The 27832-nt window shown below is 37.1% G+C and overlaps 1 protein-coding gene across 2 annotated transcripts in view; it reads right to left on the reverse strand.

Moving 5' to 3' along the window:
* The window catches only part of F8 (coagulation factor VIII), a 216840-nt gene that overhangs the window by 49179 nt on the left and 139829 nt on the right, over positions 1-27832 (reverse strand). For both annotated transcript variants that reach the window (XR_010747809.1, XM_066356154.1), the window contains exons 13-15: positions 25709-25918; positions 7304-10406; positions 1783-1936 (exon numbers count right to left, since the gene is read on the reverse strand). Coding sequence is in view for 1 of the 2 variants with exons in the window: in XM_066356154.1 (XP_066212251.1) it covers positions 1783-1936; positions 7304-10406; positions 25709-25918 (3467 nt within the window). In the remaining variant the exon portion in view is untranslated. The remainder of the gene's footprint in view (positions 1-1782; positions 1937-7303; positions 10407-25708; positions 25919-27832) is intronic.

The raw sequence follows: 27832 nt of genomic DNA on the forward strand, positions 1-27832 counted from the left end.
TTTTCAAAGGAGAAAATTCCTAAATACAAAAAAGCATTTCCAAAGTAAAAGGGAAAATATCACCACAGGGGGTTTAAGAGACCATGATCTCAAATTCCAGAATGAATGCAATATTTTAAAAAGACTCATTTTCAGATTTGAAAAAATGATAAATATTTCATAGAACATAGGAACAGTAAAATTAAATTCAAGGCAAAAACATTCACTCATAATCCCATAATTTTAGACCCTTCTATATCTACAATGTAAAGCATCAATTGGGAAAACGAATGACTATATTTGTGAAAAAATTGAACTAATTTGGCTCTCACAATGCATCAAAATAACTTCTGGTCTGTAGAAATTACTGATGAATTAAAAAGTTAAACGTTAATAAATTAAACTGTAAAAGAAAGTTCAAGAAAGTACAGTGTGTCTGTAAAGACATGGTGCACTTTTGACCGATCACAGGAAAGCAACAAAAGATGACAGAAATGTGAAATCTGCACCAAATAAAAGAAAAACCCTCCCAGTATCTGTAGGATGATGTGTCAGCATGTGCGCTGCGCAGATGATGCCATAACACCGTGTACACAGCGGAGCAGCCCACGGCCATGCCGGTCGAGATGTGGACGGTACAGAGGAAAGTTCAGTGTGTTCTGTGGCTCGCTAAATTCGAATCCGTGACCACAGTGCAACGTGAATATCAGCGCGCTTATAACGAAGGGCCACCACATAGGAATAACATTACTCGGTGGGATAAGCAGTTGAAGGAAACCGGCAGTTTGGTGGAGAAACCCCGTTCTGGTAGGCCATCAGTCAGTGACGAGTCTGTAGAGGCTATACGGGATAGCTACCTAAGGAGCCCTAAAAAAAGCTGTGTGTGAGCCCACATCGAACTGCACTGAATAGTATGAAACTGGGAGAGTTTTCCTTTTATTTGGTGCAGATTTCACATTTCTATCATCTTTTGTTGCTTTCCTGTGATGGGTCAAAAGTGCACCATGACTTTATGGACACACTGTATAGGTGACTTTAAGAAAAAAAATCTCTGTTTAAGGAAGAATTTTTAAGAACATAAAGCTATAAAAGTGTCATAAAAGAAAGATTCATAGGTTACTCTCTAAAATATAAAACTTGTTTTAATTTTAAAACCACTATATATAAAATTAAGAGACAACAAACTTGGAAAAATACTATTTACTAAAGTCAATGCTTATTAATAAATCAATGAGGTATAATAAATATATGAGGTATTATAAATTAATAAAAAAAGCACTTCCTCCAAAAATGTGAAATGTGCAAAGGACATTAACAAATAATTCATTACAGAAAGTCGCAAAATGTTCATGTACATTGAACTTTTAGAATTTTATCCTAGAAAAAGAGTTGTGATTGAAGCATTATTTAAATAGTGAGAAATAACTATCTAAACAGTTATTCAAATAAATGGTTAAGTAACATAAATTCATATAATAGACTGTTATGCCATCACTTTAAAAAGATACTTAGGAAGGGTTTTTAAATGACACAAGAAATGTTTATGACATGATATTTAGTCAAAAAAAGTATAATTATACATTTTATAATTTTGAATACATAAATAGCTGAATACATAGGAAAAATAAGAATGTACACCAAAATGATAACTATGAGATTATTTTTCAACCTCTTTATTTTCTATATTTTAAAAATTTCAAATGTGAGACTGTATTATTTTTTTTGAGAATATATTATTTTTATTTGCAGAGACAAAAAATGTACATGATTAGTTTTACTGTAATTCCATTGTCCTCAACTCACCATGATGTTGTCTTCAACTTCTGCTCTTATACATGGCCCCAGAAGTCCCAAGTGTTCATTTAGTTCTCCACGGTATAAGGGCTGAGTAAAGGAGCCATCAGTAAATTCCTGAAAAACTGCCTTCTTGAACTGAGGGACACCTCCACTCTGAGCCCTGAAGAAAAAAGCAGAAGAAAAGCACTATCTTCATGGGCCAGGTGTATAGAAATACCTCATATTGTTGCCTTCTTTGTGTTTGAGATAAATTTAGTAAAATTGATTATAAATTGAAATTGTAATTGGGAAGGGAGAGGAAAAAGAGGGATTAAAGATAACTTTCAGGATTCTGATTTGGGCAAATGGGTGGATGATAATGCAATTCACTGAGATAAGGAACCTTAGAGGAGGAATAGGTTGGGGTTTACAGTTTTGGACACACAAACATCGTGCATTAAATTAGTAAATACGTAGAGATTAGGAGTTCACAAAATAGGTCTAGATCAGTGGTTTTTCAACCTTTTTACACTTGGGAATTGGTGACCTAGCTAGCTGGAAATAGAAACATACAACAAATAATGGTGCAACATGGTACAAGCTGGTGTTTGACTTCCAAACTCCACATGTACAATGCATTGAATACTACATAAGTTTGTCTAAATGATTTTTGTCTATTGCACATGATTTGGAAATACTCTGCAAAGTGCAAAAGGTTGTTTACATAAACCTACCAGTTTCAAAGATATCTAAGACAACGTCAATAGTATTTTCATTGATGATTCAGGCTGATAAGTGACGATCACCCTGAGCATAAGCAAATTTGACTATGATCTTTGGATCTATAATCTTCATACAACATCAGGGTGGTTAACACTTTTGCCGACCAGCTGGAAATTTCTGGTGAACTGGCACTGGTCCATGCATGGACCAGCGGTTGAAAAATACTGGTCTAGATGAAGCTCATCCATAGTTAGATGGTATCCAAATCATGTGAATGACTTATCAAACACAATGTCAATTTTGTTATAGTATTATCTTACTCGGCATCTATGAAATATTTGCATAGTTATCCACTCCATCCTGCTTGACATACTCTCTCCCAGTTTCACTTAAGTTCTATGAAAGCAGCGGTTTTTTGTTTGTTTTGTTTTTTGTTTTTGTGTTTTGCCCACTGGTATATTCTCAGCAGCTGGAACAAGTGCCTGGCATATGGTAAGTGCTCAAAAACTCTTTGTTGAATGGATGTAGGGTTTATAAACATATCCTAAATATAAGAGAATTCCAGAATTCAGTCCTTGGGCCTCTTTTCTTCACTTAAAAAATCTGTTAAAATTGTGAACTAAAACCGTACAACAAAGGGCATAAAACAAATGCTTTTGGTACAAAAATGCAAACATCATCCAGATTAAGAACTTTGCCAGCAACTCAGAAGACTCACTGTCTTCTCACCTTTCCAATAACATTCTCTCCTTCCCCACTAAAGATAACCACCATTCTGATGTTTATGATAACTATTTCTTTGCTTTTCTTCATAATCATACTACTTATGTATACAACCCTAAAGAATATAGTTTAGCTTTGCTTGTTTTTTGAAGTATGTAAATGGGACAATATTATATACATTCTTTGGTTTCTGGCTTCTTTCACTCAGCATTATAGTTGTGAGATTTACCTACATTGTGTGTGGCTGTAGATTGTTCATTCCCATTGCTGTATAATATTCCATTGTATGAACAGACCACAGTCATGGACATTTGAGTTGTTTCTAAATGTTGGTGCTTATACAAAGTTCTGCTATGAACCTTCTTGTAAATGTCTTTTGGTGAACATATACAAACATTTATGTTGGGCACATATCGAAAATTAGAATTGCTGAGTATGCAACTCAGCTTTGTTAGATTCTACCACACTGTTTTCCAAAGCTTCTGTACCATTTTCTATTTTCATGAGCAATGTCCGAGAGTTCCATTTGATTCAAATCTTCACAGACACTTGGTATTGACTGTAGTTTTACATTTTGGCCATTCTAGTGGCTGCATAACGTTGTGTCTGTTGTTTTATTTTGAATTTCCCTGATTAGCAATGAGGTCGAGCATCTTTCTTCATGAGTAATAGTCTACTTTTGTAGAATGCCTATCCAAACTTGGGTTGTTTGTTTCTGCCAATTTTTCTATTAGATAATCTGTTTGTTTTTTTTTGGAAATTGATGCAAAGGAATGTAGCAAAGAGTCTTGATATGAGTCCTTTGTTGGTTATTTGTGCTTTAAACATCTCCTATTCTGTGACTAATCGCTCTTTTTTCTTAGTGTGTGTGCACATATTGCAAGAGAGAGGGGGGGGGAGGGAAAGAGATGAGAAGCATCAACCCATAGTTGTGACACTTAATTTGTTCATTGATAGCTTCTCATATGTGCCTTGACTGGGGGACTCCAGCCAAGTGAGTGACTCCTTGCTCAAGCCCACAACCTTGGGCTCAAGCCAGTGACTATGGGATCATGTCTATGATCCCACGCTCAAGCCGATGACCACACATTCAAGCTGTTGAGTTCATGCTCAAGCCTGCGACATCACGGTTTCGAACCTGGGACAGGTCGACACTCGATCCATTGCACTACTACTGGTCAGGCTCTATGACTAATCTTTTAATTTTATTTTCTTATATTTTGATGAGCATAAGTTCATAATTTTAATGTTGTAAAGTTTATAAAATATCTTCATGGTTACTGCTTTTTGTATCTTAATGCTGATTCTCTTTCTTTCACAACTCTGAGGTTATTAAGATATTTATTTTTTCCATTTAAGAGACTCATTGCACTTTTATTTTGATAAAATGTTCCTAGGTGTTGATTTTATTTTTATTCATCTTGTTTGGGATTTGTTGAGCTCCTTAAATTGAGGATATAATTTTTTTCAATTTTGGAAAATATTCAGCTATTACCTCTTCAAATATTGCTTCTCCTCTAATCACTCTTTCCTTTCCTTCTGGGATTTCAAATAAAAATAGGTTAGCCCTTAATACTTTCCTCTATGTCTCTATTCTGGTTATCTGTTGCTGTATCACAAACTACCTAAAAACTTTTGTGGCTTAAAAGAGCCATTTTATTATTCTTGCTGATTTTGTTAAGTCAGGAGTTTTAGCAGGGCTTGATTGGGTAATAGTCTTGCTCCTCATTGTGTCAAATGTGGCCACTCAGGGGTATTAAACTGGCACATGGTATGATCTCAAAGGTCTGAAATGGTTTCAATCATATATCTGGTGCCTTGGTAAAGAATGCTGAAAACCTGGAGTTATTAGGGACTTTTAATCAGAAGGCCTACATATGACCTTTCCAGCATGGAAGTACCAAGGTAGTTAGATTTCATACATGGTGGCTAACTTCTTCCAGAGAGACCATCTCAAGAGAACTACATGTAAGCTGCATGGTATTTTCTGACCTACCTCATGAATCACACAGTATCACTTCTATCACACCTACAAGTCACATATTTCTGTTATATTCTACTGGTTACATAAGAATCATAATGCCAGCCTAGATCAAGTGAAGGAAAATTAAACTCTACCTACTGGATGGGAGAGTGGCAAGGTCACATTGTACAAGAGCATGTAGGACAGGATATATTGGCACATTCATTTTTGGAAAACACAGTTGGTCATAGTGTTTTATTATTTCTTTTGTATTTGCCATTAAAAAATCTCTGCATGTTGCATTTCATATTATTTCTTTTTACTTACCCACTAGTTCATCAGTTTTTTCTACATGATGCATAGGTATTTTAATTTGATGATTCCTTGATCTTAAGCAACAGTTTTTAAAAGAGGAGCAAGGATGGAATCAAGTGCAAAACTAGAGAGGTTGGTCTTAGAAACACAGTCCATTTATTGTCATAAACATGAAGACAGTAAATGGGTATGGAAGTTGATAAATGTATTGGAAGTTCGTGGAGGTTCATTGCACAGCATCAGGTAAGAGTGAGAAAGGGTGTTGAGAATGGGCAAAAGGTTTTGGAGATTTTAGGGAAAAGCAGAAAATGTCAGATAGAGGAGAATAGGAAGCTGGTGAACTAGAGAAATATTTTATCATTACTGTGCAGCAATGGGGGTACATTCGAAGTAGAAAACATGGTTGGCAAGTGACAATGAATAATAAAGAGGACATCTATATTATTTGACTACTGCTCATCTCTACTACCTTATTCCACAACCTGTCCCACTCCCCCACTAGTTTTTCACCGTATTACAGTCATGGCAGTCCTTTTACATTCCTCATTCTAAACATGTTCCATTCTCAGGGCCTTTGCACTTCCTGTTCCCTTTGCCTGGAAAGACCTTATCTAGAGGTTGGGTCAGCTGGTTTCTTTCTTTTCTTTTCTTTTCTTTTCTTTTTTTTTTTTTTTACAGAGACAGAGAGAGAGTCAGAGAGAGGGATAGATAGGGACAGACAGACAAGAACAGAGAGAGATGAGAAGAATCAATCATTAGATTTTCGTTGTGACACCTTAGTTGTTCATTGATTGCTTTTCTCATATGTGCACTGATGGGGGGGGGGGCTACAGCAGACTGAGTGATCCCTTGCTCAAGCCAGCGACCTTGGGTCCAAGCTGGTGAGCTTTGCTCAAACCAGATGAGCCCGCGCTCAAGCTGGAGACCTCAGGGTCTCAAACCTGGGTCCTCCGCATCCCAGTCCGATGCTCTATCCACTGCACCACCGCCTGGTCAGGCGGGTCAGCTGGTTTCTTGTCCTCACTTACGTCTCAACTCCACAGTGGATTTTTCTGACCACCACAGCTAAAGCAATACTCCAAAATACTCCAATGTTACTCTCCCATATTATTCAATTCTATCTTCTGAATATATAATCAAGACCCCCTATTTTTCTACTAATTTATTATCTTTTGTTCTCCCCAATAGAATGTTAGCTTCTACTTTGCTGCACTTGTGCTTACAAAATTGTCTGGCATGTAGTATGTGCTCAATAAATATTTGTTTACTGATTGACTTCCTTATGTTTATCTCCCAAATTTCTCTGTGCTTTCTATTCTGTGCCTAACTCTTTTTGCTCCCCTAAATTTGCTCTCTGTATCCTCAGCACCATGGGAAACAACTTTTCCTACATCCTCAAACTTTTTACCACACACTTCACTTCTTCCTTCTGCCTCTTAAGGGCTCTCTCATGAAACTATGACTTCTATTGCAGCTCATAAAGCTGATAGGTAAAGTTGACATTCTTCCTAGTCTCCATTGCTGCTTCTTGACTCTGACTCTTTTGTCCTTTTTTAAGCCCCTCTCCTCTTCCATCCTGCCAGAGTATGAGTTTCATGCCTCTGAATTTACCATCCTCTGACTTTCATTGTTTGTGTCATCATCTAATCTCACATTTCCTCTTCAGCTTCATCTAGATTTGCCATCTGGTTCTCAGGGTTCCTTTATAAAGCAATTTTGGGAGTCTCACTGAAGCAGCTTGCCTGTGCCTTTTCTGTTGTTTCTGCACCTGGTAAAGTCAAATATCATAAAAGCAAGACAAAGCAATAATCAATATATCCATACCTGTTTCTCAGTGCATGTGGTGATTTACTCATTCCATAATCCCAGAGCCGCTCCACTGCAGCAATAAAATAGTGTCGTGTTCTCTTTTGAAAGCTACGTGGGCCTTGATTTTCATCCTCACCATATATATCAAAATCTCTCTTCATTTCAATTGAGAAGGCATCATCGTAGTCAATTTTGTCCTCCTCTGGCTGAAGAGTAGTAGGGGTTATTTCTCTTTGATGGCGTTTCAAGACTGGTGGATTGTGAAAGCACAACCTTCCAGTTTCTCCTTGCTTTGCCCAGGTGGCTTCTCTTTGGGGCTTATCTTGTCTTTTATTTACTGCTGCTATTGAATGATTGTTTTTATAAGGGTCTAAGAGTAAAATGGTGTCTTTTGTCTTAAGAACTATGTTTTTTTGTGACTTCTTTTGGGGTTTCCACCCTTCTTTTGGTATCTGGGTAGCATATTGATTATCCCAAGCAAGGAGATTTAGCACCTTGGAAGAAGTCTTTTCAGAGCTTTCAGCTGCCCATTTCAGAAAGGGCACTCGTTCAAGTCTATTTACTTTATTCCATTTAACAGTGTCCTGTGTTTTCTGAAACAAGATCTTTTCTATCAGATCCAGGTGGCTAGGAGAACCGTTGCTAGTTTTTGTAGGGAAAGAATCTACCTGATGAACATGAACTTTAGGAAGCAATTCAACTTTGCCAGATGTTTTAGACAAGCCTGATTTCAAAATAACAGTGTCCTCAAGTTTTTTGTATATTAGTGAGTTTGTGGCACTTTTCCCCAGAGACCTAATCTTTTCTTGCCCTCCAATCATTTCCAAGGTTAAGAATGCTGAGGAAAGATTTTTTTTGGTTCCCTGTACAAAATGATTGTTTTCTTTAATGCCAGAACTTCTCTCTCTAAAAGTATAACTATAGTCGGATGCTAGAAGATGAGAAGAGTTGTCTTGGGATGGGATCTTGTTCAGATCTGCAGGTCTAATTGATGGAAATGCTGATGCCTTTGCAATAGGTGATGCAGAGCTATTTGTTTGAATGGTGCCATGGCTTCTCGTACAACAATCTGATAAGAGAGACTGAGTAATGGCCCTTTTCTTTTTCTGATGGTACTCTATCTGTGTGAGGGTGCCCTGGGTCAAAAATTTCATGTTTTTGGACCACTGGGTTGAGGTATCATTCAAAGTTACTCCCCCTTCAAGCTTTATTTTTTCTTTTGGGAGTATGAATTGTTTTAAAGCCTGCTTACCATGTTGAGCAATAACATTATGCTGACTTGGATTAGGAGATATCCTTGTGGTGCTTGGATACCTCTCTAACACTTGCTTTGTTTGATTTCTCAAATCTTCCAAGTTTGCTTCCTCTCTTATTTTTGATAAATGAGCCATGTTAATCTCTGCTGTTTTTGCTGAATCCTGTAATGACCCGGTGTCTTGAAGTATTGGAGTATATGTCTCCTCATCTAAACTGTCTACATTCTGCTTAGTATCTGGTAAGAAAAACTTCTTCAGGAAATTCTTAGTGCCATTCACTGCATATTCATGAGGCAAACCTTCATTCTCTTGGATTAACTTTTCCTTTCTTTCTATATTTTCCTGGAACATTTTTTCTTGATCAAGTGTATTATTTTCTTGGATATTAGCCAACTTAGTAAAAAATATGCTCTTGCTCTTTGGAGAAATCATCTCTTTGAGTCCCGGGCCCTTTGTAAATTCATCTTCTTCTACTACCACTTTATTCTTCTCTGACAAGAAATTCTTATCTTTTACATTTTTTTCTGATTCTAAAGATGTCAATTGCTTTGGACTAGGTCTTTGCCCAGAACTTAGGGAGTTATTGTCGTGCGTCCATTCTACCCAATTTGCTGGATCTAGCAAGAACAGCATCTTGAAAAATGATTTACCTGAATTTTCTGCACCTTCTGGAATAACGCCTTCTTTTTTCTGATGAACCATTTCCATAATTTTTGATGCAGTAGTTTTATTTAATACATAATTTAGTCCCAAAGCTGTAGTATTTTTGTCCATAAACATTTCATCATGAATCAAAGAAGTTACTTGTTGAACCTCAGCATTATTTTTTAATATGTCTTGCCAGACTGATGTGCTATTCTCAATTAATAATGTTGGGTTATCAATGTGAGTCTTTCTATTTGTTGTAGGCTTGACTTGTGTCTTTATTAAAGAGACATTAACTTTGAATAAAGAATTACCTTTGGTCAGTGAAGCAGGTCCATGAATTCTTTCCTCTTTAAACAAACTACCACTCTCCATTGATAATACATTTCCTTTCCATGAACCTTCTTGACTATTCATTAAAGCTGCTTCTAATACCTTGGAATCATTATATCCCTTACTTAAGGCCAAAGGTACACCAGACCCAATAAGGTGAGATGCATTTTTGTCAAGTTCAATGATGCCTAATTGATTACTAAAGTGAACTGGCATATTTGGAGGTCCTAAGGAACCTGTCTTTTCAGTATCTGCTGCCAACTTTTCTAATGGAATTGTTGCTGAAGTCATTAGATTATTTGATAAACTAGAACTTGCTAAATCAAGTTTCTTCAAATCTACTTTTATAGTTGACCCCGAAGTCTCATTTAATCTTAATTGTAGTTCTGGCTCAAGAGTAAATACTCTGTCGTCACTGTTATGAAGCTCAGGTCTGAGATGTGCCACTTCAGATGGGCCTTTGTTTCTTTCTACTGCTCCAGGTAAATGATCATCAGCCTCATATGTGGCTTTTTGGAGATCAGATAAGGCTAATCCATGTAGACTAGGATTCTGTCTCAAGAGCATCAACAAATTACCAGAAGAAACATTTAGAACTTCATGCAGTGGTAATCTTTCTCCAGACCAAAGGTCTATCTTCTCCATATTATTTTCTGGAGTTGCAGTGACCTCAAGCTGCTTTTGCTTAGTGCTGGGGTGCCTTGAATCCTGGAAGAAGCTTCTGGGTTCAATGACAGGATTTTCATTCATCAAGGAAGTTGGAATGTCTTCATATCTGTCATCATAATAATCACTAGTGTTTGTGTTGCAACTAGAAACCTTCAGTAAGGCTGTCATGCCTCTGTTTCGAAAGTCTGAGTTGTGGCACCCCAGAACCCACAGACCTGGAGATGAGGAAGAATAAGACTCTAGTTACTCATAACCCAGGTCCCAAGCTAATTTTGTGTTAGAAGGTATCTACTATTTTTAGAGAAATATAAAAAGTACTAGTTGGTACCATTATATTTACAAGTAATTGGGTTAAATCCATGAGACATGTAAGAGTAGTTTAGCAGTGGTAACAAAAGTGGTTTTTGCATTGCTATTGTTGTGATATATCTATTTGTAATCATAGAAAAGTGCTGTGATTAAAAGTTAATAGATGTTGGAATAAAAATAGCGAAATGTAATTAACATACGTAAGAGTAGAGAATCTTACTCATAAAACTCTGATGATGCCAATGACTTAATTCAGGGAAATTTATATAGACTACCTGTTATTGTTATATAACATAGTGACACAGTTTCTACAGTCAGATTGCCTAGGTTCAAATCCTAGCTCTATCACTTAGCAGCTGTGTGACTTTGAGCAAGTCAATTGAGTTCTCTGTGCTCCAGTTTTCTAATTTGTAAATGAGGCTAATAGTATCTAGACCATCATATAATTGTTTTAATCACATAGCACAATGTCTAACACCTATCATCACCAATTTGCAGAATAAGTAAGTACAAGGAGCAGAACTTAGGTTCAGAATACATATACAAATCTCACCACAATGTTAGCAATATTAATTTCTACTGCAGACAGGATTATCCAAGTGAAGGAATTTCATGGTAGTAAAGTAGATGCATAAGTATAAGTATAAAAATACACCTTTACCAAGCTACTCATCAGGTACCTAAACAACCTTATCATCAGATACAATATCTGCAAGCAAAATCTTAACCGAATCTAGCTTTCCCTCAAAAGGAAGACTTTCCCCAATGTATAGTTCCACAGAGCTCTGTGAAACTATGGGATTCCATGGGAAAGGTTTCTATGGTCAAACACATTTTGGAATTAATTCACACTGCACTTTATGTGCAGCCAGATAACTAATCAAATGGGAAATGAGAATACAAACATTTTATAATACACAAAGATTCAGAAAATCCACCTCTAATGCAACCATCTTCAGGAAGTGATTAGAGAATATTTTCTATCCTGAGGGAGGATGAGAGTCTAGGAGGTCAGTATCTAAGCAAGAAAGAATATTTTATATATGTAATATATGATATGACTATTAAAAAAGAGAAAAATTAAAGGAAAAACATTACAAGAAGAAAGGAAAACAATTAGAAGTTTCAGTTAAATAAGTTATAAAAATAAGAAATGTAATCCTATTTGGTTCTACAGTGAGCATTTATGTACTTCACAGTGATTTCACTAAAAATAGGGATATAAGTATATCATATGTTTGAGGGTTGAGAGCCCATTTTAATGATATTTATTTTGATTCCTGGCCAGAGTACATAGGAGAAACGTCCATCTGCTTCTCCAACCTTCCCCCTCCCCTCTCCTTTCTCTCTATCTTTCTCTTCCCTTCCTGTAGCCAAGGCTCCATTGGAGCAAAGTTAGCCCAGGTGCTGAGATGGCTCCATGGCCTCTGCCTCATGTGCTAGAATGGCTCCAGTTGTAACAGAACAACACCCCAGATGGGCAGAGCATCACTCCCTAGTGGGCTTGCCAAGTGAATCCAGGCTGGATGCATGCAGCAGTCTGTCTCTCCGCCTCCCCGCTTCTCACTTCATAAAAATACAAAAAAATTTTTAATTGATTAATTAATTAATTAATTAATTTTAAGTGAGAGTAAGGGAGATAGAGAGACAGACTCCTGCATGCTCCTTGACTGGGATCCACCTGGCAACCTCTGTCTGGGGCTGATGCTCAAATCAACTGAACTGTCCTCTGTGCCTAAGGGTGACAGTTGAACCAATCAAGCCACTGGCTGCAAGAGAGGAAGAGAGAGAGAAGGGGGAGAGGAAGGGGAAGAAAAGCAGATGGTTGCTTCTCCTTCTCCTCTGTACCCTTTAATCCCTGGTTAGGGATTAATCCCCTAACCAGGGATTAAAGCCGGACGTCTGCATGCTGGGCCAACACTCTATCCACTAAGCCAACTGGCCAGGACACAATTTAATGATATTTAAAGCAAAGTTTTATCATATAAAAACAGGTTGGGTCTCAGTAGACCAGATTGGAGCTGAAATGAATAATTTAAATAAGGTTTTTGACTCTTAAAAATTTCACTGTTATAACTTAGACAAAACTAATATCTTCTTTTTCCTGAGGCAGACATTAATTGGGTGAGAAAATGAAAATTAAACTTATAAACAGAACCAGGACTGGAATGACATACACCAAACTCTAAGAAGGGTCTGTAATTGAGAACAACGATAAAGAGAGACTTTAGTTATATCTGTATTGGATGAATTTTTTCAATAAGAACATCTTTTTGTATTACATGTATGAATAAAAATAAATTTAAAACCATTAATTAATAAATCTCAATCCAAGATCTTAAAGAGTTGTTTTTGATGAAAACTTCAATAAAATAAATAACCAAATAAAAACAAGAAGTTCCACATATATAAAATTTGAAATAAAATGGAGATATAAAAATCATAATTCCTTTGAAGAAAATTCAGCTGCCATTCTCCTCCTCCGACTTCTGAAAGAGATATAAAATTGCCTGGCTAAGTATAAGACTTGGTCAGAACTACAAATATATGGGTCAGTCTTCCGGCTCAGTAAAATAACTGGGGATTTCAGTAAACTAATTTTGTAAGCTGTTGTCAATTGTGGAAGTTGTTTCTATCTATGTAACCCAGAGAGCCCAGCTGACCACAGTGAGTAGGAGCACATCTCAGGCTTTAATAAACAAGAGCTCTTTAATCATCCAAGGATAGTACAATATCCTGGTATGGAATAATAAGCAATCTTTTTTAAGGATGATGTCCATATATATTTACTGGCATAGATAAGCATCAAATATATTATTAACTGAAAAAAGCAGGCTACAAAACATGATATAAACAGCATTCTACTATCTATTTCTATTATTTCAAGTTCTTTTTAAAAATTTTAAATTTTATTTAGAAAATTAACTAACACAGTGACATTGATCAATAAGAGTACATAGGTTTCAGGTAAATATTTCCATAGCATCTCAACTGTTGATTATGTTGTATACCTATCAACCAAAATCAAATCAATTTTTGTCACCTTATATTTGTTCCTCTTTACAACCTTCCCCCAACTCTCTCCTGTACCCCTCCCCAAACCTCCTTCCCCCTGGTAATCACTTCACTTTTATGGCGTCTCCAAGCTTTTTACACAGGGGGCCAGTTCACTGTCCCTCAGACCATTGGAGGGCTGCCAAATACAGTGGTCCTCTCACTGACCACCAATGAAAGAGGTGCCCCTTCCAGAAGTGCAGTGGGGGCTGGATAAATGGCCTCAGGGGGCCACATTGTGGCCCGCGGGCCGTAGTTTGGGGACGCCTGACTATGTCCATTACCATGAGTCTCAGTTTTATATTCCACCGATATGTGAAATCATATAGTTCTTAGCTTTATCTGATTTACTTATTTCACTCAGAATAATGTTTTCAAGGTCCATCAATGTTGTCATAAATATCACTATGTCATCATTTTTTATGGCTGAGTAGTATTCAATTGTATATATGTTCCACTTCTCCTTTATCCAATCCTCTATCAAGGGACAATTTGGTTGTTTTCATGGCTACTGTGAATAATGCTGTGATGAACACGGGGGTACATGTGTCTTTACGTATCAATGTTTTCAAGTTTTGAGGGTAGATACCCACTAGAGCAGGGGTTGGGAACCTATGACTCACGAGCCAGATGTGGCTCTTTTGATGGCTGCATCTGGCTCACAGACAAATCTTTAATAAAAAAATCATAACGTTAAAAATATAAAACATTCTCATTTATTACAATCCATTTCCTACCGCGCATGTTCATGGTTGTGGGTGGCTGGAGCCAATCACAGCTGTCCTCTGGGACAACACCAAATTTTTATTGGATAATGCGTAATGTACACGGCTCTCACGAAATTACATTTAAAAATATGTGGCGTTCATGGCTCTCTCAGCCAAAAAGTTTCCCGACCCCTGCACTAGAGGGATTTCTGGGTCATATGGTAGTTATATTTTTAATTTTTTGAGGAACCACCATACTTTCTTCCATAATGGTTATACTAATTTGCATTCCCACCAACAGTGGATGAGGTTCCTTTTTCTTCACAGTCTCTTCAACACTTGTTATTACCTGTCTTGTTGATAATAGCCAATCTAACAGGTGTGAGGTGGTATCTCATTGTAGTTTTGATTTGAATTTCTCAAATAGCTAGTGAAGATGAGCATCTTTTTATATATCTGATGGGTGTTTGTATGTCTTCTTGGGAGAAGTGTCTGTTCAGGTCCTCTTCACATTTCTTAATTGGATTGTTTGCTTGTTTGTTGCTGACATTTGTGAGTTCTTTATATAGTTTTGATATTAATCTCTTATCGGAACTGTTGTTTGCAAATATCATCTCGCATTCCGTTGGCTGCCTATTTATTTTGTTGTGGGTTTCTTTTGCTATGCAGAAGCTTTTTAGTTTGATATAGTCCCATTTATTTATTTTTGTCTTTACTTCCCTTGCCTTTGGTGTCAAATTCATAAAATACTCTCTACAGTCAAGGTCCTTGAGCTTAGTATCTGTTTTCTTCTATGTAATTAATTGTTTCAGATATTATATTTAAGTTTTTGATCTATTTTGAATTGATGTTTGTGTAGGGGTACAAATTATAGTCAAGTTTTCTTATTTTGCATGTGGCTTTCCAACTTTTCCATCACTATTTTTTGAAGAGGCTTTCTTTTTTCCATTGTATGTTTTGATTCCTTTGATGAAGATGATTTGTCCATATATATGTGGTTTTATTTCTGGGCTCTTGATTCTGTTCCATTGGTCTGTAGGTCTGCTTTTCTGCCAATACCATGCTGTTTTGATTATTGTGGCTCTGTAGTATAATTTGAAGTCAGGCAGTGTGATACCTCCAGCTTCATTTTTTTTCCTCAGGACAGCTTTGGCTATTTGGGGTTTTGTATGGTTCCATACAAACCTGGTAATTTTTTGTTCTATCTCTTTTAAAAATGACATTGGAGTTTTGATGGAGATTGCATTAAATTTGTATATTGCTTTGGGTAATATGACCATTTTAACTATGTTTATTCTTCCAATTCATAAGCATGGAATATTTTTCAATTTTATTGTGTTTTTTTCAATTTTTTAAACAATACTTTGTAGTTTTCAATATATAGGTCCTTCACATCCTTTGTTAAGTTCATTCCTAAGTATTTTATTTTATTTTTGTTGCAATTATAAAAGGAATTGTTTTTTTGAGTTCATTTTCCAAAGTTTTATCTTTGGCATATAAGAAAGCAATAGACTTTTGTATATTCATTTTGTATCCTGTGACTTTACTGTATTGGTTTATTGTTTCTAATAGCTTTCTGGTGGAGTCATTGGAGTTTTCTATACACAAGGTCATGTCATCTGCAAAAAGTAATACCTTTACTTTTTCTTTCCTGATATAGATGCCTTTTATTTATTTCTTTTGCCTGATCACTCTGGCTAAAACTTCCAGAACTATGTTGAATAAGAGTGGAGAGAGTGGGAAGCCTTGTCTTGTTCCTAATTTTAGAGGAAGAACATTCATTTTTTCACCATTAAGTATTATATTAGCTGATGGTTTGTCATATATGGCCTTTATTATGTTGAGGTACTTTCCTTCTATTCCAATTTTATTGAGCGTTTTAAACATAAAAGGATGTTGTATCTTATCAAATGCCTTTTATGCATGTATTGATAGGATCATACAGTTTTTGTTCTTTGTTTTGTTGATGTGGTGTATTACATTGATTGATTTCCGTATGTTGAACTAACCTATGCTCCTGGAATGAATGCCACTTGATCATGATGTATTCTTTTTTTTAATGTGTTGTTGTACTTGATTTTCTAGTATTTTGATTAGTAATTTTGTATCTGTATTTATTAGAGATATTGGTCTGTAGTGTGTGTGTGTGTGTGTGTGTGTGTGTGTGTGTGTGTGTGTGTGTTGTTCTTGCTAGGTTTTGGTATAAAGGTTATGTTGGCTTTATAAAATGTGTTGGGGAGTATTGCTTCTTCTATTTTTTTCAACTCTTTTGGAAAGAGAGGCACCAAATCTTCTTTAAATGTTTGGTAGAATTCACAAGTGTAGCCATCTGGTCTTGGATTTGTTTTGGGGGAGGTTTTTTATAGTTGTTTGTATTTCCTCCCTCCTAATAGGTTTATTTATATTTTCCGTTTCTTTGTGACTCAGTCTAGGAAGATTGTATAGTTCCAGGAAATTATCCATTTCCTCTCGTTTGTTGAATTTGGTTGCATATAATCTTTCATAATATTCTACTATGAGTCTTTGTATGTCTATGATGTCCATAGTAATTTCTCCTTTTTCATTTTGGATTTTGTTTATATACATCCTTCCTCTTCTTTCTTTAGTGAGTCTAGCCAGAGGTTTGTCGATTTTATTGATTTTTTCAAAGAGCTGAATGGTAACCTCAGTGTTCCAGGTCAATGCTTTATCCACTGGGCCACCACAGGTCAGGCCACTGACATATATATATATATAGTTCTCTATGTAATTTAGTTCTGCTCTAATGTTTACTATTTTATTACTTTATCTGACTTTGGGTTGCCTTTGTTATTCTTTTTCTAGTTCTGTAAGGTGTGATGTTAGTTTGTTTTTTCTTAGGATCTCTCTTGTTTCTTGATATAGACCTGTAATGATATAAACTTCTCTCTTATACTGCTTTCACTACATCCCAGAAATTTTGATATGTCGTGTTGTCATTTTCATTTGCCTGTATATATATTTTGATCTCTGTTTTATTTCTTCTTTGACTTAGTCATTTTTTAGAAATACTGTGTTTAATTTCCACATTTTTGTGGGTTTGTTTACTTCCTTTTTATAGTTGAATTCTAATTTCAAAGATTTTCATCAGGCCCTGGCCGGTTGGCTCAGTGGTAGAGAGTTGACCTGGCGTGCAGAAGTCCCGGGTTCGATTACCGGCCAGGGCACACAGGGGAGGCGCCCATCTGCTTCTCCACCCCTCCCCCTCTCCTTCCTTTCTGTCTCTCTCTTCCCCTCCCACAGCTGAGGCTCCATTGGAGCAAAGATGGCCCGGGTGCTGGGTGGGAATGGCTCCTTGGCCTCTGCCCCAGGCGCTAGAATGGCTCTGGTCGCAGCAGAGCTACGACTCGGAGGGGCAGAGCATCACCCCCTGGTGGGCAGAGCATCGCCCCCTGGTGGGCGTGCCGGGTGGATCCTGGTCGGGCGCATGCGGGAGTCTGACTGTCTCTCCCCGTTTCCAGCTTCAGAAAAATACAAAAAAAAAAAAAGATTTGTCATCAGAAAATATGCTTGGTATAATTTCAGTATTCCTGAATGTGTTAATGTTAGTTTTGTAGCCCATCAAATGGACTATCCTTGAAAATGTTTGACTCACACTGGAGAAGAATGTATAATCTGACGTTTTGGGATGAAATGTCCTATAAATGTCTATCATGTCCATTTGGTCCAGAGTGTTGTTTAAGGCTGATATTTTTTTTTATCAATTTTCTATTTGGATAGTCTATCTAAAGCTGTCAATGGTGTTTTGAAATCTGAAAGTATGATTATCTGCTTTTATTTTTAGATCAGTTAGTAAATGTCATATATTTTGTTGCTCTCAGGTTTGGTGCATATATATTAAGAAGTATTATGTTTTCTTGATACAATGTCCCCTTTACAATTATAAAATGTCCATTTTTGTCTCTGGTTACCTTTGTTTGTCTGGAAGTCAGCATTGTCAGATATCAATATGGCTACACCTGCTTTCTTTGGATATTATTTACTTGGAGACTCATTCTGAATCTGCTTTTGTTCTTACAGCTTAGATGCTCTTGAAGGCAGAATATGTTTGGGTTTTGCTTTTTGATCTAATCTGGTACCCTGTGCCTCATTATTGGTGAGTTCAGTCCATTTACACTTGGGGTGATTTTGATGCTTGAGGATTTCCTATAGCTATTGTATGCTTTGTTCTCTGGTAGCTCTGTGTCTCATTTAGTTCTTCTCTTTTGTGTTCCTGTCAGTTGTTTTTGTTTGGTGGTATTCCATACTTCTTTAATCCGCTTCTTCTTTTTATAAGGTGTGTGTTTCAGTAGTGGCTTTTTCATGGGTGATTACCATTAGATTATTAAGAGAAAAATGTTCATATGTACAAAAGTCCTTTGTCTTATGAGTGCTTCTGCCCTCCATCCTCCTTTGCTACTGTAGAGCTTTATCTTCTGTCTTTTAATGTTATTGTTGTCACAGATTATCTTTGTTTTTATTGTGACATTGTTGGGGCTTTTACTTGTAGTTTTGATTTGTTTTTTTTTTCTTTGTGTCTGTTTGAATAACCCCGTTGAGTATTTCCTGCAGTGGGGGTTTTCTGTTGATAAAGTCCCACAGCTTCTGTTTGTCTGTAAGAGTTTTTATTTCTTCTTGATATTTGAAGGATAACTTTGATGGTTATAGTAATCTTGTCAGGTAATTCCTGTCTTTCAGTATTTTGAATGTTTGTGTCCACTCTCTTATGGCTTATATAGTTTTTGCTGAGAAGTCTAATGATAACCTAATGAGCTTTTCTTTATATGTTATGGTTTCCTTTTCTCTAGCTGCCTTGAGAATTCCTTCTTTGTCATTGATATTTGACAATTTTATTACAATGTGCTTTGGAGTAGGTCTGTTAAAAAATTATGACAAGTGAAGAAGAAAAACACAGTAAAAAAGATCAAAAGCAAAACACTCACAAAAATAAGAATAAAAATATAAAAATTAAAGAAAATAAAATTCAAAAGGGAAAAAAGAAAAAAGAAAAAGATAGAAAAAAAGGACAAAGGGACAAAAGGAAAACAAAGAAAAAATATAATTTGCTTTTGCAAGGTTTCTTCCAGTAAGTGTTGGTGTATTATAACTTTTAAGTCTGTGAAGTTCCTGAGCTGTCCTTCACTGAAATGTTGCTGTTGCAATGATGTAGGCAGGGCTGCAGTTGTTTTGGTGGGTATGGTGTTTTGTGAAGGCTTTAGGGCCTCGGCCTTATGGCTTTGGCTTTACGGCTTCAACTTCAGCTTTATGGCTCTAATAATGGTGATCTTTGGCTTCTAGATGCTCCTTCCCCTGTCACAACAGACTTGAGGACCACACATGGAGCACCTCTGATTTTCAGGAGAGAGAGGGGCTCTGGAGAGATAGATGTTGAGTTTGTGTCTGCCACTCTCCATACTTTGAGGTGAGGGAGTTTGGATTTGGGAGGCTGGGGGGCTGCACTTTAGTTTTCTCTGTATCTGCCAAGTGTGAGCTGCAGGAAGACCACAGGAACACTGGCCATGACCCTGTGCTCTGGTTGCTTTGGTTTATTTTCTCTCTGTCTCTTTATCTCATCACTACTCCTGGCAGTAGGAGACTCAGTCACTCTGAGTTTCCCTCTCTGTATCCCTCAGACAAAATCCAGAGATCTCAAGCTTCCTCTCCTCTTCATAGTCCAGCAGAGAAAACAAACAAACAAACTCAGCCACTCCAAGTTTGTCTCTTTTCCTCTCCAAAACTCACCATGAATGTGTTTTATTTTCCACACCCCTTTTCACCTTGTCCCACCTTTAGTCCATTCAGTGTGTGGATCTTTCAGGTGTACCTGTGTGCACAGGTGGGGTTCTTTTTCTGCATTATAGTAGTTCAATTTGTTGAAATTCCAAGGAGAGAGATTAAGAGTATCTCTTTTGCTCCTATTACTCTGACTTAGAAAACAGGTTCTTTATTATGCATCACATTCTCCTTATCCATCCATTCATCAATAGACATAGGTTATTTCCATATCTTGGCTACTGTGAATAATGATGCAGTAAACATGAGAACACAGATATCTCTTTGAAATTCTGATTTCATTTCCCTCGAAGTGGGATTGCTGGATCATATGGTAGTTGTATTTTTAATTTTTTTAGGAAACTCCATACTGTTTTCCATAGTGACTGAACTAATTTACATTCCTACCCTCAACACACGAGTCCCTTTCCTTCACATCCTCATTGGCACTTGCTATTTCTTGTTATTTTGATGGTAGCCATTCTAACAAGTGTGATGTGATAACTCATTGTGGTTTGATTTGCATTTCCTTGAAAATTAGTGATGTTAGGTATCTTTTCATACACCTGTTGGCCTTTTGTGTGTCTTCTTGGACAAATTTAATAATATCCCATGAGTCCTGTAGGCCTTCTTCATTTTTTTTTCCTTAGAATGAATAATTTCAAAAAATTTCTCTTTGATTTCCTTCTTTTGAGTGATTAAGTCTGCTGTTGAAGCTCTTGCATTTTTCATTTGATTCATTGTATTCTTTAGTTCCAGGACTTCTGTTTTTTAAAACTGTCATCTATGTTGAATTTCTTATTTTGTGCATGTATTATTTTTATAATTTTGTTGAATTGTCTGTATTCTCCTGTATCTTGCTGAGCTTCCTTAAAATAATCATTCTGAATTCTTTTTCAGGCAATTTGTAGGTCTCCATTTCCTTGGGGTCAGTTACTGGAAAATTATTGTATTCTTTTAGTGGTGTCATGTTTTCTTGCTTTTTATTTTTTACTTTTTATGTGTGTATGTGTATTTTGTGGGCTTGCCTTAGTGTCTGCACATTTGAGGGAGCAATTACCTCTTCCAGTCTTTATGGACTGACTTTAATGGAGAATGACTGTCATCTGTGGGTGGCTGTGAGTGTGGCAGCAGAGTCAGGTTCCAGTTCCAAGGAAGGCACAGCGACATAGTCTCCATGCAATTCTGTCAGCTGAGGTCAATATCAGAAAAGACTGGGTAGGATGGTTTTTGGTGGCCAAGGCTGTATCTATCATGGCAGTGATGGTGAAGGCTGGATTCCTTGTGGCAAAGGCTGCTGGGATCTTTTTGGTTTTGTTTTTACCCACAGATGGAAGTACTCACTGATGGGATCTTTCTTGTTTCTGGGTCTAGAAAGTGAGCACATAGGCCTTGTTGGTGGTTCCGGGACAGAGGTATGTTCTCTGTGGTGGTGTTGGTGTTCAGGGTACAGGCATTCAGAATGGCAGTGGAGTCAGGGTCTTAAGCTCAGGTGTGTGTGAATCTACTATGGCTCTTGGATCTTGGAACATGGATGCACCTACTGCAGTGGTGCCACTGTCCAAGGCACAGGCATGCACAGACTGCCCATGGAACTGGGTGCCAGGTCTCTGTGGCATGTGACAGAACTTCAGGCTCTGGTGGAAGTGAAGCAATGGTGGCTTGGTGTTTGAAAGTCAGGGTACAGCAGCAGCATTGACCTATACGGATGATGAGGCACTTGTGGTGCCTTAGGTCCAGGGAGTGAGGCACAACAGTAACTTAAGCTCTGAGTATGGTGATGGCAAGTGCAATGGAGGCCTAGGCCAAGGAGGTGACAGTGCAGGACACAGCAACAACACATCCCTAGTCCCTCCTGAAAGAATGTAACTCCATGTCTGGGAAGAGTACAGTGGCTTGGACCCTGAGCAGCTCTGTCAGGTGGCTTCAGTATTTGTGAAAACTGTGGGGTCCTCAGGTAGTGAAGGCTGCAAGTGTCTATTCAGGTCCTCTGTCTTAAAAATAAGATTTTCTTGTTATTGAGTTGTATAATTTTTTTTATAGATATTGAATTTTAGTCCCTTATCAGACATACAGTTTGCAAATATTTTCTTCATCACCAAGCTGCTCCAGACTTACAGATGGCATGACACAGGTAATATATTTTCTATGCTTTTTTATGTAGCCATCCTCATTTTTTGTGTTCCATAGTGTTTCTGATGCTTGTCCATTGTGCTCTGGAGTTGTCCTAGAGCTATTTTCTTTGTATGTAGTTATTTATTTGTTGGATTTGTGAGGGTGATAAACATTGGGACCTCTATTTCACCATCTTGATGCCGACTACTCTGAAGTGGCATTTTTAAAGTGCTGGGGGAAAAGCCCAATAAAACAAAACAAAACAAATATATCAACCCCAAGTTCTATTTATACACAGTGAAAATATTATTAAGAAATTCAGGAGAAATAAAGACTTTTTAGACAAGCAAAATCTGAGAGAATTAACTAATCATCAGACTTGCACTACAAGAAGTGTGGAAGAGCTGCACTATATATATAAGGGCATAGATAGGTTAAAAGTGAAAGCAGGGAAATACATATACCACACAAACATGAACAAAAACAAAGGTGGTTGAAGCATATAAATTTCAGACCAACCAGGTTTAAAAGCAACAAGTACTGCTTCAACAAAGGACATTTCACAATGATAAAATGGTTAATTTAACAAGAATACACAACTATCTTAAATTTGTCAGCACCTAATTTTATTTTGCCTCATTTATTTCAAAACACTGTTATTAAAAGATATAAAGAGAAAAATAACCTCAGCAATTATAGTTAGAGCTCTTAACATATACTGCTTACAAAATTAGGGGATATTTCAAATGAATATGAAGCGATACAAAAGAAGCATTTGATTTTTTTTTATCAAACAAGAACATCAGAAAAGCAAATGACAAGTCAAAAAAAGTTGTTCAATGATGCAAATGAGAAACAAAACCAACTTTTATTTCATGGTGAAAGTGCACTATAAAAAAGGCTGAAAGTACTGGAGTTATCTGCACATTCCCTGATCTTGAAAGTGCATTTTGAAATATCCCCTAATTTTTGTGAGCAGTGTAGTTCTCTCAGTAACTATAAGAAGCAAAATATCAGAAAACCTGTAAGGATTTTAGCAACATGAGATATCAACTTGACATACTTGACAAATATGTACTAGTCTACTCAAAAACTGCAGAAGACATATTCATTTTAATTGTAAATGGGCCATTAACCAAAGTAAATCATATGCTGAACAAATTACAAGTCTCAACAAATTTAAAACAATTGATATCAAAGATGATGTCAGAGTTATGGTAGCATGAGAGATACTCCTGATTTTTTCCTTGAAATTTCCACAAGTTGAACAGCTATAACACAGTGAAGAACCTCAGCAGGGCTCACAGGTCTGCCTGAAAGGTAAAATAAGGTGGAAAGGGGGGTGGAAGATAAAATGCAATCATGATGGGCATTGGAGAGGAAAGGAGATAAACCTGGAGTGATTTTTTTTCTCTCTGCTAGACTATGGGAAGGAGGGAAGCTTGGGCTCTCTGGATTTTGTCTGAGGGATACAGAGAGGAAAACTGGGAGTGACTGGGTTTTCTGCTGGAGGAATGGTGAGACAGAGGGGGTAGAGTGGAGATAAACCAAAGCAGCCAGAGCACGAGGTCATGGCCAGTGTTCTTATGGTTCGGCTGCAGCCTGCACTCAGCAAATACAGAGAAAGAAAAAGTGTGGCCCCCTAGCCTCCCAGATCATGTCTCTGTCACCTCATGGTACTGAGAGTGGCAGAGACAAACCCCACAGCTAGCTCTTCAGAACTAATTACTCCCTTGAAGAACAGAGATTTTTCACGTTCAGTTCCCAGGTCTGTTGAGAGGAGAGACAGAGCACCTGGAAGCTTCAGATAACCATTGTTAGAGCTGCAAAGCTGGAAAGTTGAAGCCATAAAGATAAAGCATAAGGATGAAGCCATAAAGCCCTCACAATATGACCCACCCACCAACATGACTGTGGCCTTGCCTACATCATTGCAACAGCAACATCTCAGTGGAGAGCCCAGAAACTTCAAAGAGCTAAAAGTTGTAATACAGCAACACCTACTGGAAGAAATTTCTCAAAACTAAAATTTATTTTTCCTATTTCCCCCTCTTTTTTTCTTGTTTTTCTTCTTATTCATCTTAGAATATCATTTTCTTTCAGTTTTATTTTATTTTTTGTGGGTGTTTTGTTTTTGATTTTTTTGTTTGTTGACAATCTTTTTTCCTGCGGTTTCTCTTTTTGTCATAAATTTAAAATTTTTATTTTTTTATAAATTTTCATTTTGGGGGGTATTTTTCTGAAATGAGAAGTGGGGAGGCAGAGAGACAGACTCCCACATGGGCCCAACCGGGATCCACTCAGTATTCACACTAGGGGCAATGCTTTGCCCACCTGGTCTGTTGCTCTGTTGAAACCAGAGCCACTCTAGCACCTGAGACAGAGGCCATAGAGCCATCCTCAGTGCCCAGGCCAACTTTGCTTCAATGGAGCCTTGACTGTGGGAGGGGAAGAGCGAGATAAAGAGAAAGGAGAGGGGGGAAGAGTGGAGAAGCTGATGGGCGCTTCTCCCATGTGCCCTGGCTGGGAATTGAACCTAGGACTTCCACACACCAGGCCGATTCTCTACCACTGAGCTAACTGGCCAGGACCAGTAGCTCTATTTCTCCCCCCCTTCTTTTTCTAAGTGAGAGGATGGGAGATAGAGAGACAGACTCCCGCATGTACCCTGACCGGGATCCACCTGGTAACCAACTTCTGGGTTTGACACTCTGCCCATCTGGGGTCATGCTCATAAGGAAGATATTTTTAGCACCTGAGAGGAGGCTCCACTAAGCCATACTCAGTGCCAGGGGTCAATGCACTCTAACCAATTGAGCCATGGTTGTGGGAAGAGAAGAGAGAGAGAGAAAAAGAGAGAAAGGGGAGAGGGAGGGATGATGAAGCAGATGATCGCTTCTCTTTTGTGCCCCAATGAGGAATCGAATCTGGGACATTCACATGGTGAACTGACACTCTACTACTGAGCCAACAGGCCAGGTTCACTCTATTTTTTTGTGTGACAGAGACAAAGAGAGAGACAGAGAGAGGGACAGACAGGGACAGGTAGACAGTAAGGGAAAAGAGATGAGAATCATCAATTCTTTGTTGCGGCACCTTAGTTGTTCATTAGTTGCTTTCTCATATGTGCCTTGACCAGGGGACTATAGCAGACCAAGTGACCCCTTGCTCGAGCCAGCAACTTTGGGCTCAAGCTGGTGAGCCTTGCTCAAACCAGATGAGTTTGTGCTCAAGCTGGAGACCTCAGGGTTTCAAAACTGAGTCCTCTGCATCCCAGTCCAACATTCCATCCTTTGCACCACCACCTGGTCAGGCTCTGCTCTATTCTTAATTTAGTAAATACACATAACATTTTGTCCCATGGCAGGTAAAGGCATTTTTTTAGAGCAAAGATGTTTAAATAAAATACCTGTGTGTTTGTGTCATTAAAATACCTTGCAATTTCCAAAATCACTTAAAACAGTTAGTATTTGCCCAAATGTGTGCTAGTGAGCAAAAGAGCATATGAATGACCAGTGAAGCAATTACCAGATTTTATTTAAAAAATAATATAAATAACTAACCTGGATTTTCCATTGACATGAAGACAGTTTCTCCTGAAAACGGGAATAGGGTAAGTGTGTCTTCGTAGACCATTCTGTGTTTGAAGGTATAACCAGAGAAGAAGACAGAGAGGAAGTCAGACTGTGCTCCAACACTGAGAATGTGCCAGTATGCCACCTCATGCAAACAAACTGACAGCTGCAAACTATCAAAAACATAGCCATTGATGCCTGTAAAAGAAATGAGAACAAGAGGTTTTAACAGTATCAGGATTTTTTATTTTGAATTGTCATGATTAGAAATGATTATGTTATGCCCAAGAAGAGATAACATTATACCTTCCAGAAAAGTAGACTATTAATACTTGATCAGCTAGGTCCTAATCTCAAGGTGAAGAGAGTCATAGACCACCATGATAAAGAAGGATTTGGATGCTATATGATGGGGGAGGCAAGGTATTTGCATGGTCTCAAAGTGTCTCCATGCAAAATGCTGATTAGTTGCAAGGGAGAAAGTAGTAACTACACAGAGAAGAAACCAGAAGAAAAAAAAACCTTGATCAAGTGATGAAAATTAACATCTGTTAATGTTCCAGATTCAAGGAAACTAATGGGTTTTAGAAAAGCAGGAAAATTAGATCCATTGCAGTATCCAGGACAGGACCTTGAATTGGAGGCAGGAAATGCGACAAAAGGCAGCATTGATTGATACAATTGAAATATTGGCTGCCAATTAGGTAAAATGTATTGTATCAATGTTATATTTTCTAAATTTTATAACTCTACTTTGCTTATGTAAGACAATATTTTTATTCATAGGGATTATATAATGAAGTATTAAGAAATGAAAAGGCATGGTGTCTTTAACTTATTTTTGAATGGAAAATAAGTAATAAAAGTGTGTGTCTAAAGAAATGAGAGAATGATAATGCAAATATAGTAACAAAAATAATGAACAAAATGAAAAGGCAACATAAGGAATGGAAGAATATATTTGCAAATAATTTATATGATAAGGGGTTAATATCCAAAATATATAAAGAACTCACATATTTCAATAACAAAAAGAAAAATCTGATTTTACAAATGGGCAGAGGAATTGAATAATATTTTCCCAAAACATATATAAAAATGGTCAACAGATACATGAAAAGATACTAAGCATCACTAATCATAAAGGAAATGTGATCATCAGTGAAATAAGTCAGAGAAAGACAAAAACTGTATGATTCCACTTCTACATGTAATCTAAAAAAATTAGCTCATAGAAACAGTAGAATGGTAGCTACCAGGGGCTAAGGGATGGAGAAAATAGGAAATGTTGGCAAAGGGTACTTCCAGTTATAAGACAAGTAAGTTCTGGGGATCAAATGTACAGCCTGGTCATTACAGTTAACAATACTGTATTTTATACTTGGAAGTTGCTGAGAGTGGATCTTAAATACTGTCACTACAAAACAGAAATAATTATGTGATGTGATGGAGGTTTAGCTAACACTATGGAGGTAGTCATTTTGCAATATGAAAGTGTATCAAATCAACACATTGAATACCTTACACTCACGGAATTGTTATATGTCAATTATATCACAATAAAGCTAAAAACAAAATAAAACAAACAACAAGCTTTGTAAAATTTCAAAGATAATCCTTGCTTAATAAAAATAAAAGGGGTATGACTTCCAAAATAGAAAAGAAAAATATGTAATTAATAAATCCTAATCAACCAAAAAAAGCAATAAAGAGAACAATGTAAAATCCAGAATAAAAGCAAACACAAAATAAAATAGTACAAATAAATCCTATGCAATTGGGCTAAACTCACAAGGAGATAAGGTTAAATTGATTTTGAACAAGATAGAACATCTAATCCTTCTTCTCTAGACTTATATTGCCACACTTTTTCATGATACACTTTTATGATTTTGTTCTTGAAACAATATGGAAATAAAGTGATAGAGATATGCATAAAAACACTGAGGTAAGACTCCTAACCCAGAATGATTAGCACATACCATACTGGCTCGAAAAGCATATCTCACTCTACATATACACATAAGTATGTGTACAGTTTCTGTTTTGTAGTCATTGTTTATTTTACAAAAAATGATCATATTACACACAGTTTTCTGCATCTATATCTTA

The sequence above is a fragment of the Saccopteryx leptura genome, chromosome X (genome assembly GCF_036850995.1).
Source record: "Saccopteryx leptura isolate mSacLep1 chromosome X, mSacLep1_pri_phased_curated, whole genome shotgun sequence".
Taxonomy (NCBI): Eukaryota; Metazoa; Chordata; class Mammalia; order Chiroptera; family Emballonuridae; genus Saccopteryx; species Saccopteryx leptura.